Raw genomic sequence first — 15,985 nt, forward strand, 5'->3', positions numbered from 1 at the left:
CAAGATACAATAGAATTATAAAATGGTGACTCAAATTAAGGAGATGAGATAAGCACAGTGCCCACATCCCCAGCACAGCCACTGCAGCACAGCACCCGCAGGCCCAGCACAGCCACTGCAGCACAGCACCCGCAGGCCCAGCACAGCCACTGCAGAACCCGCAACTCCAGCACAGCGCTCACAACTCCAGCACAACCACTGCAGCACAGCACCCGCAACTCCAGCACAGCCACTGCAGCACAGCGCTCACAACTCCAGCACAGCCACTGCAGTACAGCATTCACAGCCCCAGCACAGCCACTGCAGCACAGCACCCGCAACTGCAGCACTGCCTCTGCAGCACAGCGCTCACAGCCCCAGCACAGCCACTGCAGCACAGCACCCGCAACTCCAGCACAGCCACTGCAACACAGCGCTCACAACTCCAGCACAGCCACTGCAGCACAGCACTCACAGCCCCGGCACAGCCACTGCAGCACAGCACCCGCAACTGCAGCACAGCCACTGCAGCACAGCGCTCACAGCCCCAGCACAGCCACTGCAGGACAGCACCCGCAACTCCAGCACAGCCCCAGCACAGCACCTGCAGCCAACAGAATTGCCCCTGCCTCATGCTACCCTTCTCCACTACCTCCCGTAGACTACATTTGGATTATAAGAGGCACCCAGCATCGGACTGGATACCAGAGAAACTGCCAGTAATACCAGTCCTGGCTGCGGTTACCTGCATTAAACTCCAAAGCTCTCACCTGAGCTGCAGAGCTCAGCCTGGCCTGTCCGCAGCTGAATGCAGGTAACCGCAGCCAGGACTGGTATTACCAGACACAACCCAGTAATCAGTCCCGGCTGAGGTTACCTGCATTGAACTCCGGAGTTTTCACCTTAGCTGCGGAGATCAGCCCGGCCTGTCCGCAGCTGTGATGGACAGAACTGTGATAGTCAGGGAATCAATCGGCGCACGCAGTTCAGTCCAGGCAGGATTGGTATTACTGGCAGTTTTTCACAGTCTGATGCTGGATGCACCACTCATTTTTGTCCCAAATTTTTGGGAGGAAAAGTACGTCTTCCAAAAAATATGGTATGTAGAGAGAGATGAATAGAGAGGTAAACAAAATATAGATAAAAGTAACAGATGCATATGGAATAGAACAATATATATATATATATATATATATATATATATATATATATATATATATTTAAAGAGAGGGAATTGCATTATGGGAGGTGAGGTAAGCTGCGTAACAAAGGCATGTTGACCACACTCATTCAGCCCCCAAAGGCAGTTTTTAAAAGACCACAAAAAAATAGAGAAAATATATCATATGGCACAAAAAAGCATAATATTAGCTGCCATGTGACCCACTAACAACCAGCACAGACATGTTTTTTTGATTGTTTTTTTGGGGTTTTTTTTCAACAAAATGACATTTACACTTTATGGTTTTCAAAGACACTAAGAGGCTAAAAGAAGTGATCAGGTCATTATTCAGGCATTTTCTGTTCCGAAGATGCTCCACACATATAATACCCGTCTATAGCAAGGCTCAAAAAACACCCAAAAGATATCCGGGCATCTTTTTGAGGATTTTGCCATCATTTTGTTTAAAAAATTGCTAACAATCTCTTCACTGTTGAATGGAGTTGAAAAAAAGATCTGGAAAAACTCAGTAAAAAATGCGCCATCAAAAACGCTGGAAAATGCACTCAAGAAATGACCAAAAAAATCCCTTAAAAAAGCCACTTCAAGGAAAAATCACCCTAGTTTCAAGAAGAGTCTTCAAAGTAAAAAATCTCAACGAATTTATCTAGCTGGAAAAACCTTTTGCTGCACGTAGTCAAAAACTGAACTGTTTATATAAAGATTAGTTCAAACAATTTCCATGTGACTGCCCGATCCCATGACTCTAAATAGTAAACTTAGGGCTCACAAGCTTTGTAACATATATAAAGACCTGTGGAGCCGTAGAGAAAAAAACCTCATCTGTGACACAAGATTAGAAGATGGATTCCTCTAACTATAAGATCTACCATGAAGGTGAATATGATTCCAGAAAAGGTCTAGAAGGTTATTTTTCAGATAAACCTGAAATGGTTTTTGGAGACGATTCCATAAAATTTCCCCTTGAAAATCTTACTAAAACTTTCACAGATGGTACGTATCTTATTAATATATCTACAGATTTCTATGTTAAACATTTGGAAATAATAAAATTTGGAAAAATAGAGGGTTTCTTTTTACTAGTTTGAGTGAAAAAAAGGGCACACATTCTACTTAGTGATATCTAGTGGAGCAGGCTGAACCAAGCTCTGGCCATTGAGTATGTTGACAGTGTAGGGTTAACCTGTGCAGATTGGTGTGTCAAAATTCGTAACAAAATGAGCATAACTCAGGAGGTGTTTCACTTCTCAAAAAATAAATTTTTTTTGATATTTGTAGCTCTAATAACAAAACGTTATATAATAATGATGGCTGGAGGAAAGGGAGAGAGAAGATAACAATTATCTCCTCTCCCCTCCCCCAGCAGTCATTATCATGACCTCTGGGGGGGAGTGGTAGAAAAGATAATGACTTCTGGGGAGTGGGAAAGGAGATAATCATTATTTCCACTCCCCCTCCCCTCCAGTAATCATTATCTCATCTCCCCCTCCTCACAGCAGTCATAATAATGTGCCAGTCTTGCCATATTGTCCTCTGTAGTAATGTGCCCATCTTGTCCTCTGTAGTGATGTGCTCATTCATGTCTCCTATAGTAATGTGCTCATCCATGTCCCCTGTAGTAAAGTACCCATCTTGTCCCCTGTAGTAATGTGCCCATCTTGTCCTCTGTAGTAATATGCCCATCTTGTCCTCTGTACTAATGTGCCCATCTTGTCCTCTGTAGTGATGTGCTTATTCATGTCTCCTATAGTAATGTGCTCATCCATGCCCCCTATAGTAAACTACCCATCTTGTCCCCTGTAGTAATGTGCCCATCTTGTGATCAGCAGTAATGTGCCCATCTTGTCTCCTGTAGTAATGTGCCATCCTTGTCCTCTATAGTAATGTGCTCATCTTGTCCCCCTTGTAGTAATGTGCCTATCCTTGCCTTCTATAGTAATGTGCACATCTTGGGACCCTTGTAGTATGTGTCCATTCTTATCCCCTTCTTTTAGCAAAGTCCCATCCTGTAGTAATGCCCACTATCAGTGTCACATTATGCCATTTTCATATACACACACATAAAAAAAAATCATCTCACCTGTCCTCCGTTCCCTTGGTGTTCTCTTTCCTGCAGCCCGTAGGTCTCCTGACGAGTGTGGCCCTATGCAGGAGTTGCAGCCATCTGCTGTTTACTTCAGTTGATTTCCGTCGCCGAGTGGAGGAACTCTCTGCAGAGTATTACCAATGGCAGCAAATCAGAGACCATCAGGTGACGTCATACAACGATGTCACCTGCTGGCCTCTGTTTGGCAGTGGCTCTCTTTGGGGAAGCTTGGCAGAGAGTTTCTGACAGTGCGCGGCAGCGGAAATCATCTGAAGTAAAGCACAGATGGCTGCTGCCCCTGCATAGGGCCATGATCATCAGGGGGCCTGCAGGTCACAAGAATCTGCCTCAGGGGCGTGTGTTTGAGACCCCTGGGTTAAGCGGGCTTTACATGCTACAATATATCTTACGATGTGTCGGCGGGGTCACGTCGTAAGTGACGCACATCCGGCATCGTAAGTTATATTGTAGCGTGTGACAGCTACGTGAGATTGCGATTGAACGTTAAAACGTTCATCGCATACACGTCGTTCAATTACTAAAAATTGAACGTCGGGTTGTTCAATGTTCCCGAGGTAGCACACATCGCAGTGTGTGACTCCCCGGGAACGATGAACAGATCTTACCTGCGTCCCGCGGCTCCCGGCCGGCTATGCGGAAGGAAGGAGTTGGGCGGGATGTTTACGTCCCGCTCATCTCTGCCGCTCCGCTTCTATTGGCCGGCTGCCATGTGACGTCGATGTGATGTCGAACGTCCCTCCCACTCCAGGAAGTGGACGTTCGCCGCCCACATCAAGGTCGTATGGAAGGGTAAGTACATGTGACGGCAAATAACCGTTTGTGCAACACGTTCAACAAATTGAACGTGCCGCACATACGATGGGAGCGGGTACGATCGCATACGATATCGTATGCGTAATTGTACCATGTAAAGCAGGCTTTAGAGGTGTGTTATGCACTGCGTGGTACGTAAGCACGCCTCACTCAGGACCCCGATGCAGAACAAAAATTTAACTAGAACTGCATGTGTGGCCCCCTCGGGCCGGTCATTTCAGAAAAGCTTAGCTGTATACGCAGTTCTAGTTAAATCACTGGCAGCCACGGGTTGGCTTAAAAATTAAGATGTGGCCACCTGCGCCTGCTGCGCATGTCAGCAAAAATGGCCTGGCATGTCTCTTTTGACGCGTGTGTCATAGGTTAGCAATCACTGGTGTAGGGTCTTTGGGATTCATAGTGGAATTGTTTTCCCCTCTGTAATCGAAAGAACATGAAGTCATGTGTTTTTGCAGGATGAGTGGTACTTTTGAGAACACCATCAATTTATCCATTTTACCTGGAAAACAGGAAACATGTTCAAAGTGTGGGAAAATTGTAAAAAAAAAAAAATGCAATTACGCAATAGTTTTTTTGGTTTTGTGCTTATGTTATAAGTTGCTCAGTGAAAATGAGCAGGTAATATGATTCTCCAGCTTAATACAATTGCAGTAACACCAAACTTGCAGTTTTTTTTTGATTATGCAAAAAAAGAAAAAACGCCAGCTAACCACTAATAGGGATGTATCCACTGCTTCAAGGCAATCACCTAATAATCTCGCTCCAGACTAGAACGAGAGTTCACCAACAGAGAAACACCAAAGGAAAAAAGAAGGTCCAGCAAGCAGGCAAAGAAATAAAAAAAAAACATCTATTGAAAAATATTAAAAATTGAGAACATAGCAGTAGCGTTATAAAATAATCCCATACTTTGCGTCATACGCACTACACAACTTTGAAGCCAGGACGCGTACACCCGGCTTCATGCGCACTTTAAAATTTGCTACAACCAAATAACGTAATTTTGGTGTTTGGAGTTTTTTTGCCGCTATGCCGTTTACCAATCAGGTTAATTGATTTTATATTTTGACAGAGAGGGGGCTATAAGGATCAGCAGTCTAATCGTAGATTCATTGCTGTTGATCAGAGCTACACAACTCAGACCAGAAGAAATGCTACTCTCCTGTTACAGCCGCTCCTCTGCTGGCTGTAATAGGAACTATGTCATGATAACTACAGGAGTCATCACATAACCTTGTGCTACCTTGGCACCCATTGGCTCATGGCACGGGGCCTCCGTTGGTGGCGGAGAGAGGCAAATTCTCCGCCGCGGCCAATTAAATAGTGCTGTCACATTTTGACAGTGCGATCTAAGAGGTTAACATATAGCCACACATGTCTGCTATTCAAATCAGCAGACATGTGCAGGGATCATCACCGGCTAACGGCAGCAGCCGGTGGTAATTACCCCTTAATGATTTGGGACGTACCAAGACGTCCTTGGTCGTTAAAAATTTTGATAATTCATCAAAACAAAATATTTGTTTGTGTCGCTATTTTACAAGACTCGGAACTAGTGATGGGCAGACACGGACCGTAAAAGTCCAGATCTGTGCAAGTTCAAAATTACCCAAGCAACAGGCCCGGAGCTCTCAGGGAACTGCGGCTAATGATCTGGATCCAACAACTCAGGTAAATTAAAAAAAGAAGAAAAGGGGAAATCAGGCATGTTATACTTACCAAGTTTGCCACGGAGCTGTACACTGCTTCCCTGCGGCTCATACTATTTCCAGGTCTGATCATTAACCTCACGCATCTGTGATTGGTCGCAGTCAGACAGTGCCCCCACCTTCTGTGTCAACATGTCTGACTTTTTGTAATAACAGACCCTGTCTGTTGGTCTATATTGGTGTAAGAATAAATAAATAAAACAATTGGCGTTGAGTCCTCCCATATTATGACACCCAGCACAGATAAAGCATTTGGCTACAGGCTGCAGCCCCCAGCCATGTGCTTATCTTGGCTGTGTATCAAAATAAAAGGGACCGCATGTGACTTTTTGAAAATCATTGAAATAAATCATTTCAAAAAATAGTGTGCGGTCCCGCCCTCCCAGTTTTGATACCCAGCCATGATAGGGGTAATTACAAAAGAAAGATGATGATTAGGGATGACCGAAACCAAACTGTAAAGTTCAGGATTCATACCGGACACCAAGTGTCCAGTGCATGAACCTGAACATGGAGTTCTCACGGAAATCCTTGTTCGAGTTCGGAGTTTGGATGCTGTTCGGCTGATGAATAAAGCGAGTTGAAAAGCTGCAGCACTGCCCATCAATAACTTTTTGGCATGGGGAAGATGCCTGAGCGCTATTGGGAGAAAAGTACATAATCAATTTTAAAATATGAAGTGAGGTGTATATATTTTGGGAGTTATGCTTTAGTCATCCTCTTCATCCTTAAAGGAGCTATCCAGTACATGGAGAACCCTTTTTAAATAAAGTGGTCCCCCTTTAATATAAAACACCTTAGGCTATGTGCACACGCTGCGTTTTCTTCACGCTGCATTTTTGTGCGTTTTTGGCCGTTAAAAATGCACAAAACGCACCCGTGGCAATAAAAAGCGGCAAAAAACGCATGCATTTTTACCGCGATTTGGTGCGTTTTTGGATGCGTTTTGCTGTGAAAAAGAGTAATTTTCTCAAGAGAGTATAAGCATGTTACATATAAGACGTTGGAACAAACACTACATGGAGAAGAAGGGCGGGGAAACTGACATCACAGAGCTACAGGGAGACAGTAGGGACAAAATACAGTGAAAGGCAAAGCTTCTGCCTAGCAATAGAAAAAAATACATAGCAATGCAAAGCAATGAATAATTCCCAAGTCATGGGACTTGACATGTACTAATACCCATTGCATACATATAACAATATTTAGACATTTTTTTTTACAGGTCACATTACAGGAGACATCTTGATTGAGCTCAGTGCAGGTTCCACGATTCATCATCTCTATCCAGTATGTGATTTTTTCGATCACATCATCATGCTGAAGACCAATGACAGATGCATCATGGAGCTAAAAAGATGGGTGGACGAACGTACAGGAGCATTTGAGTGGGACCATGCAGCGAAACATCATGCAGAGCTAGAAGGAAAAAGGTGAAATATATTGTACTGGTCCTGTACAAATAATATGAAAAGATGTAGAATATTCAATATCTTTTTTTCTATCTTATTTTGAAATATTAGTCTATTGAAAATTAAATTTAAGCTGTCAGTAAAAAGGTCTACCTTTATCCATTAAGATCCAAATTCTTAATTGTTTGGTTATTCTCGAAGGATACAGCAAGGCAGTGATCACATCACAATCAGTTCAGGTCAGAGATCTCCATAAGTATACAGTAGCTTTGCGTATACTTCCACGTATAACACTAGTTAGCCATATAGTGAAATATAAAGTAACACTCATTGGCTCAGACAACATGGCGGGGACCGGGACATAATAAGGTATTGTCCCTAAAGTCTGCAGCCCCTCTACTCAACCACCCATGACAGAGGGACATTATTTTACTAAAGGCCGCTTTACACGCTGCGATATCGGTACCGATATCGCTAGCGTGGGTACCTGCCCCCATCGGTTGTGTGACACAGGCAAATCGCTGCCCGTGGCGCACAACATCGCTGAGACCCATCACACTACTTACCTGCCTAGTGACGTCGTTGTGACCGGCAAACCGCCTCCTTTCTAAGGGGGCCTTTCGTTCGGCGTCACAGTGACGTCACTAAGCGGACACCCAATAGAAGCGGAGGGCGGAGATGAGCAGGACGTAACATCCCGCCCACCTACTTCATTCCACATTGCCGGCGGCTGCAGGTAAGGTGAGGTTCCTCGTTCCTGCGGTGTCACACATAGCAATGTGTGCTGTCGCAGGAACGACGAACTACATCATACACGCAGCAGCAACGATAATTGGGAATGATGCAAAATCGCTCATAGGTGTAACATGCAATGACATCGCTAAAGCGGCCGGATGTGCGTCACAAATTCCGTGACCCCAACGAGATCGCTCGAGCGATGTCGTAGCGTGTAAAGCGGCCTTAACTCTCATCAGGTGGACCCTCTCTGGTGTTTTCTTCCCAGTGCCGGCATTTCTATGCACACACTGGAAACTGGTGTGGAGAGCTGTGAAACGCTTATGTGGGTTGGCCCACTTTTTTGTTGTTTTTCTACATTGGAGCATGCATGAAAGAGGCCTAGGTGTGTGGAGATATTTGTTGTTACATTCTGATTAAATCCCACAGCACTCTGTTAACCATTTAAGGTTTCTAAAAGTCAATGTGTACTCTCAATTAAATAGTTATTAGCCATTTGGTTAAACTTAATTAAAATTTATATTTCCTATGGGAACATCCCTCTTCAGGATGCCTGGATGTCATTTCTTCCTAGATCAGTGATTTCCTCTTGCTGGGTTCTATGTTATGTAGTTAGTTTTACCCTCAACAGTGGATTTTCTGTTACTGCCTTTTTTTGTTAAGGTTATTTAACCTTTCTGTCTTTTTCTCACAGTTTTTGTATACATCCATAGACACAATAAATAACCTCTATCCTTTTGACCCAGGGGTGTGTGGGGGGAGACAGACGCTGTGGGGCCTCAGCAAGATTGTGACACCTAAAGGGGTTGGCCACTACTTTAACATTGATATCCTTAGGCATTTCAATGTCTGATATCAATGATGGCATATTAATGTCTGATCGATTGGGGTATAACAAACAGCTCCCCTCCAATCAGCTGTTTTGGGTGCCAGTGGCGGTAGCAGGTGGCCGTAAATGCTCAGTTACAGATATTTAAAAAACAATTTAAAAAAAAATGTGTGGGCTCCCGTCGTATTTTGATCGACAGGTAAATACCAACAGCTGGGGGCTGGGATTCTCGGCAGCTCGCAGCAGCCCCTGGAAAGGGCGCAGTGTTTTTTAGTGCATTTCCAGGCGCTTTACCCGGCTAGTCCAGCGGCCCTGATGGTGGTGGCATGCTGGGTAATAAAAGTGTTAATACAAGCTTCCTATTCTCAGATGGTAGTAAGCCCGAAATTCATGGTGTCACGCCAAATTAGACATGGCCACCATTAATTTGTAATAAACAATGAAAAAAAATATATAGAAATTTTTTTCTATTAGAAATAAAACAAAAAACATTTAGAGACTCAATCTTTATTATAAAAAAATCCTTAGTCCGACATAGTCAACAGATAGATCATTGTCAGCTCTGCTTCATCACTCTGTACAGACAAACGTCTCTACAGAGAGAGAAGCAGGAAGAGCCATGTCAGCTCTGCATCATTGTGCTGTACAGAGCGAGAAGCAGGCTGACAGTGAGGGGATGACTCCACTTGTTCACATCGGTTTCAGCCGGTATGGCCTGACGCTCTCTGGACAGGAGCACCTCAGCTCCATGGAAATACATGCAGCCGACCTTCTCCTGTTGGAAGAGTGTGCGCCATGCTGGGTGATGCGATGCGACACTCGCACAGTGACAGTCAAAGTTCAGTTAACAGGACCTTCTATTACATCATAGCCATGTGATTAGTCTGTAAGCCAATGTCTGTACAACATTCACACTAGACTGGTCACATGGCTATGACATCACGGAAAGCCCTGTAACCTGGGGGAACAGCAATGATCGGACTCGGAAGCAGAAGCATCGGGAAACAAAGTCTGCAAGACGCATGGCGGGACCTGTAACTATAATGACAATGTTTATTATTAACTATATTCTTTATTTTTATTCCGGGCGCAAGTTTGCGTTATTTCAATCCCAATCTCGATCTTTACAAAATGTTCAGGCGAGGCTCCCGATGCCAAAAATCAGGGGGATCGCCCATCACTAGTCATAAATAAATAAATAGACCTCACTGTTCTAAATTGTAAAAATATAACATGGTGGCAATTCATGGTAGAGTAGTGGACTTTTTCACTATCAAAAGAGGAAACTTTGTGTCTCCATCTGTTTTAAAGCACTGTGCAAGTGTGCTTATATCCCGCTACCATTTCCATTAGTAATATGTTGTTTAGCACATATTTTAGAATCTTGGCCTTGAGGCCTGGCAACGAGAATAAGTCTCTAATTGACCCTACTGGCCCAATATTTTCAATCTAAGATGACTTTGCCTTTTTACTAGGATCATCTTTTAAAATTTCCTGGGAAGAAACAAATACCTCCCTCTTCAATTTGTCCATGTTCTGTCAAAAATTTCCCTAAGACCTTTCAGTGAGATATTACACAGAGCCCCATCCCTCCAAGAGCAACTTATGACTTCAGATAGCTACATCACTTTTATTCAATAACAAAGAAAATAAGTAACTTCACAGGGAGTTCACTAACTTTGAAAAATTGTGTCTGTCATTGTTCCCTCCTTGTCACTCCATCTCTCTTCTCTATAGATGCATTATTGCTCAGTGTTGCAGCAGACCATAATATTGTTCGGCATGGCAAAAAGAACTGGGAAAATCATTTGATAGCTCTCAATGGGCTAAGTGCTTTCAATTGGCCCATAAGAGATCAGTTGCAACCAAATCCTAAGAAACCTCCTTCAAGATAATTTCTAGATGGTATCATTTACCAGCATTATTACATAGATGGTACCCTGCAGTATCAGATAAATGTAGGATGTGTGGGGCACCGTAGGGGATGATGACACACATATGGAGTAGTTGCCCTATTTATTACAAATCTCTGTACTTAGGCAACCCAACGTATCATGAAGATATGTAGAGTTTTATGTTTATTATGCTTCCTACTAGTCTCAGTAGATATAAAATGTCGATAATAAGCTCCCTCCTAAATAGGATAGAAGATTTAATGGCCCTATCTCTTGCCTGTGTAGAGAGTGTCACAACTTGTGTAACTGGAAGGGAGGGGTGACTGCATGGAGGGTCCCTACGCTTACCTTCAAGCTAGGGGGGTACCCTAGGCATACTATCAACACAGAGGTATGCTTGAAGGTAGCAAGGTCTGGACCCCCAGCCTCTCCCTATCTCCTGTCCTGGTCCTGATGACAATATACCCTTTGCACCCACCACCCAAGCGGACTGACCAGGATGGAGATCGCCCAAACCCCTACCCTAAAAAACAACAGACAGGGGGTAACCACTACACTCAACCACTCATAAACCAAGAGCTGGGGAAACACATGGGGGTGAAAAGGAGCAGAAACAGGAAAAGGGAAAGTAACAACACCAGGGATTACTTTCACTGAACCAAACACCAGATAACTGCAGCACCTAAAGGAATATGTCTGTCCACCTCCGGGCCAGGCTCCAGAATGATGCTGAATAACCAGCACCACCTGCTGGAAGCAGAGGGTTTTTATCCAGGCCAGAAGTGGACATCAGCAGGAACAGCTGAGCTGCAATGAGAAGTCTCCTGCAACAGAAAACTGACATTAACCCCTCATGTGCCTAAAAAGCACCACATTTAATGTGTATCATCTAAGATGGTATGAGAGAGAGCCCAAACCTAAGCTTGTCACAGAAGAGATGACCATGACAAATAGATGTTATGTGACATGAGATTACAATGAATTCCAAGACTTAGATGCCAATCGCTTCACCCCAAATATCCATATTTCTTTTCTGGGAAGTGCCCTTATTTTGCCAGTATTGGTCCACACTTACCACTTTGAAAAATGATCACAAAGTGCATATTTAGTCTTTTCACTAGAATATTGTTGTCAATGTAATATTTTCCAATTCATTGCCCTTTCCTTATCCCTATTATCTCCCTTTCTATTTTGTAACCCCACCCTACAGTATATATATATATGTTGATAACAGGTTCTCTGTTTTGCGTTCTGTAAACTAAAAATCCTTAAATAAAAATTCAGTTTGTAAACAAAAAGGTTTTTCTGAAAGAGGCCAAAATTACACTGTCTTTACCCCTGCTGAGTTAATGCAGACTTATGGATACTTCTAGTATATGTATAGTACTGGCGCTCCCAGGGCATGCATGGCACGTCACTTATACACAGTGTGAATATAGCTTTCAAATCCAAAAGCCAGAGCATGAACCTTAAATTCAAGCCATTCCCCAAAAACTGGAAACCGATAGTCTAATGCTAACCATTGGGCTTTAATGTTTTGCAACTTGCAATGGCTATGACACAATCCCTTTCTTCATGTTTCCATTTCAGTGACCAGTTTCAGGAAAAGGGTGGAAAAGTGAGATCATCCCTTCGACATGTTATGAAATGTGACCTCAAGAATGACAATATCGTAGATCCGATAACTCTACCACCGGCCGATTGCATCATCGTTGCTTGGATCTTTGAATTTACGAGCAAAAATCAAGATGACTTTGAAAATTATCTTAGAAAGGTCTCAAAGTTGCTGAAACCTGGAGGACACTTCATAGTTTTGGGGATGTTAGGTGGCACGTATATTACGATCGGGAAAGACAAGTTCCATCTTTTCTATTATGATGAGGATGTGGTCAAGAATGCTTTGGTTGCAGAAGGTTTTGTTATTGATGACTGTCAGGTTAAGAAGAGAACGGCTGTGAGTGACCTCACTGACTACAAGGGCATCGTATTCATTGCAGCTAACAAAGAGAAGTAGAAACGTATAAATTAGGTCTGGATGCCAAGAATTCCTATGTGAAGCTTTATAGTAGAAAAATCATATAATAACTACACATACACATATATATACTAGAAGGTGGCCCGATTCTAACGCATCGGGTATTCTAGAATTTACATATTGTGTAGTTAATGTATGATTTTTGTTATATATATATAGATGTTGTTGTGTGTAGTTGCCAGTGTTTGTGTAGGGCGCTGTAAATGTTCTGGGTGTTGTCTGGGTGGGGCGGTGTGAGAGCAGTGTTGTTTGTGTGTTGCATTGTGTGTTGCATTGTTTGTGAAGCGCTGTGTGTCTGTAGCGTTGTGTATGTGTGGTGCTGTGTGTGTTGCACGGTTTGTGTGGGTGTGTGTGTGTGTGGGGTGCGTGTGTGTGTTTTGGGGGCAGGCATGTTTTGTGCAATGTGTGTGTTGCGCGGTATGTGCATATATTTGTGTGTACCGCGGTGTTTGTGTGTTGTGTGTGTGCAGCATTGTCTGTTTGTGTGTGGGTGTCTGTGTAGGGCGGTGTTTGGGGTTCCCAGTGTGTGTGTAGTGTGTTGTGTGGTGCGTGTGTGGCGGTGTATGTGTGTTTTGGGGGGAGGTGTGCACCCCCATCGTGGTCCACCCCCCATGCTGCACCCCTCATCGTGCTCCTTCCCCCATGCTGCGCATCCCCCATCGTGCTCCATCCCCTATGCTGCGCACCCCCATCGTGCTCCATCCCCCATGCTGCGCACCCTTCATCGTGCTCCATCCTCCATGCTGGGCACCCCCATCGTGTTTCATCCCCCCATTCTGGGCACCCCCATCGTGCTCCATCCCCCATGCTGCACTCTCCATCATGCTCCATCCCCCATGCTGCACTCCCCATCATGCTCCATCCCCCACGCTGCAAACTCCCCATCGTGCTCCATCCCCCATGCTGTGCACCCCCCATCGTGTTTCATCCCCCCATTCTGGGCACCCTCCATCGTGCTCCATCCCCCATGCTGTGAACCCCTCAGAGAGGAGTATAATAGGAGGCTTATAATAGGAGGAGTATAATGGGAGGAGTAGTCCTGGGGAAAGAGGAGTATAATGGGAGGAGTTGTCCTGGGTGGAGGTGTGTGGAGGGCATGGCAGAGCGGGCATAGTGTGAGGGGGCGTGGCCTAGCGGGCATAGTGTGAGGGGGCGTGGCCTAGCGGGCATAGTGTGAGGGGGCGTGGCATAGCGGGCATCACGTGTGAGGGGGCGAGGCCTAGCGGGCATCACGTGCGGAGGGCGTGGCCTAGCGGGCATCACGTGCGGGGGCATGGCCTAGCGGGCATATCGTGCGGGGGCGTGGCCTAGCGGGCATCGCGTGCGGGGGGAGTGGCCTAGCGGGCATCGTTTGCGGGGGCGGGCCTGGCCAAACGCTTAATCCATTCGGGGGGCGGGGCCAGGCCGAGCGGCCAATCCGTGTGGTGGGGGGGGCCAGGCCGAACCCAAAGGCCAATCCGACGATTGTCACTGTAAGGACACAATTTTGGAGCCAGACAGACAGCATAAGGCAATTATATATATAGATAAAATATATTTCTTAGCATTTAGTATAAAAGGTGTTTGTTCTGACACCCTCACTCTGTGCTTTGGAAGAACGAGTTGACAGACAGCTAAACTCTTTCCCATCAATGCATTGACTCGGACGCTGGGGATCCTTTACAACTTTTATTAAAGAAATCAGTGTAAAACTACAAGAAATAAATGAAAATAATAAGTACAACATATCTGAGTTACATACCATTCCATTTGATATTAGACATTTGGTGTAATGCACTACATTGCTACTACATATTAGCTATAATGACAGGATAATACATGCAGGACACAGCAAATACAGTATACAATTTGATGAGCCCTAGCCAGGGGATCATAACTCACTGACTGTGCTATGTAGAGGCAAATAAAAGAGCAGAGATCTGGAGAGATGATCAGCATGCAGAATGTCTGTGTCCATGTAACTAATATGGCTGCTGAAGAAGAAGAAGGGGCAGACCCCATGCAAGGTCTGATGGGTAACTACATAAGCCTTAGTGGGACAATTTTCATTGCACTGTAACCAATGAAACATTAGATAAACAAGCTGCAATAAGAAAACATTGTCAAGAGATGGTGATGTCGGATAAGTTATCACTGGACAGTATCAATGTCAATTACACTAAACTTTATCTTATTACATGGCATAATAAAATAATTATACGCATTTCTATGAAGGCATGATACTGTTACATAATGTATATTATGTATCTCAGGAGAAATATAATTTATATGATTAAAGCACCATATCGCTACGGGATACAGCGAGGCACCAATGGTTTACTGTACTACAGATGTCACATAGGAACAAAATACAGGTGATAATCCAAGAGGGGAGTAGATGCCTAATATTCTAACTACAGCTGTGCTCAAAAGTTTACACGCCTCGGCAGATTTTTTGCTTTCTTGGCCTTTTTTCCACTCATAGTTAGTGGTTGGGTGAAGCCATTTATTGTCAAACTACTGTGTTTTCTCTTTTTAAATCATAATGACAACCAAAAACATCCAAATGATCCTGATCAAAAGTTCACATTCCTTGGTGATTTTGGCCTGATAACATGCACAAAAGACACAAATGGGTGTGTGAATGTGTTACGGGGGGCTGTCTGATAATAAAACCCAAAGGAATATCAGACAGTCAGGGTCCACCGTGCAAAGACTCTGCTGCAGACTATGGCAGAGGATAAGGGGTATAAAAGTGTGCCACTGTAAATAGTAATAGCACAAGTGCAGAGTGCAATACCTCTGTTAAACTCACAGAGGAATATAATTAGGAAATAAAGCAATTCCTCCCTTACTTGGAGGGTGTGTGGAATGATCTCTGTTAAAGATCACAGAGACAAAAGCAGTGAGTGTGAAATGGCACCTACCTAGGTCCGTTCCTCTAGTGGTGCCAGGAGACGAACAGCAGCGTAAGCCGCACAAAGCTCCTACCTGCGTTCGCTCCACTAGTGTGCGAGGACACGAACCACTAGATATGGCACCTGCCTAGGTCCGCTCCACTAGTGGTGCAAAAAAGACGGACAGCAGCATAAGCCGAACAAAGCTCCTACCTATGTTCGCTCCCCTAGTGTGCGAGGATACGAACAACTGCCAGACGCAGTATAAGGAACGTTACCCTAGCGGCAACGTCCACCTACGAGTAGAATCACAAGGCCCAGCCGGACCATGTGCCTCAGGCACCTGCCTATGTCTGCTCCACTAACATGTAAGGATACAGACCGCAGCCGAAGCTGTAAGGTATAAGAACGC

At 44.4% G+C, this 15,985-nt stretch overlaps 1 protein-coding gene across 1 annotated transcript; it reads left to right on the forward strand.

Moving 5' to 3' along the window:
• Nucleotides 1-1,986: 1,986 nt before the first annotated feature.
• LOC142257170 (indolethylamine N-methyltransferase-like) lies at nt 1,987-15,003 on the forward strand. Its single transcript, XM_075329289.1, has 3 exons — nt 1,987-2,155; nt 7,017-7,224; nt 12,253-15,003. The coding sequence occupies exons 1-3, from the start codon at nt 2,005-2,007 to the stop codon at nt 12,674-12,676; spliced, it is 783 nt and encodes a 260-aa protein (XP_075185404.1). The 5' UTR covers nt 1,987-2,004; the 3' UTR covers nt 12,677-15,003.
• Nucleotides 15,004-15,985: the final 982 nt, after the last annotated feature.

This window comes from Anomaloglossus baeobatrachus, chromosome 11 (assembly GCF_048569485.1).
Source record: "Anomaloglossus baeobatrachus isolate aAnoBae1 chromosome 11, aAnoBae1.hap1, whole genome shotgun sequence".
NCBI classification, from domain to species: domain Eukaryota; kingdom Metazoa; phylum Chordata; class Amphibia; order Anura; family Aromobatidae; genus Anomaloglossus; species Anomaloglossus baeobatrachus.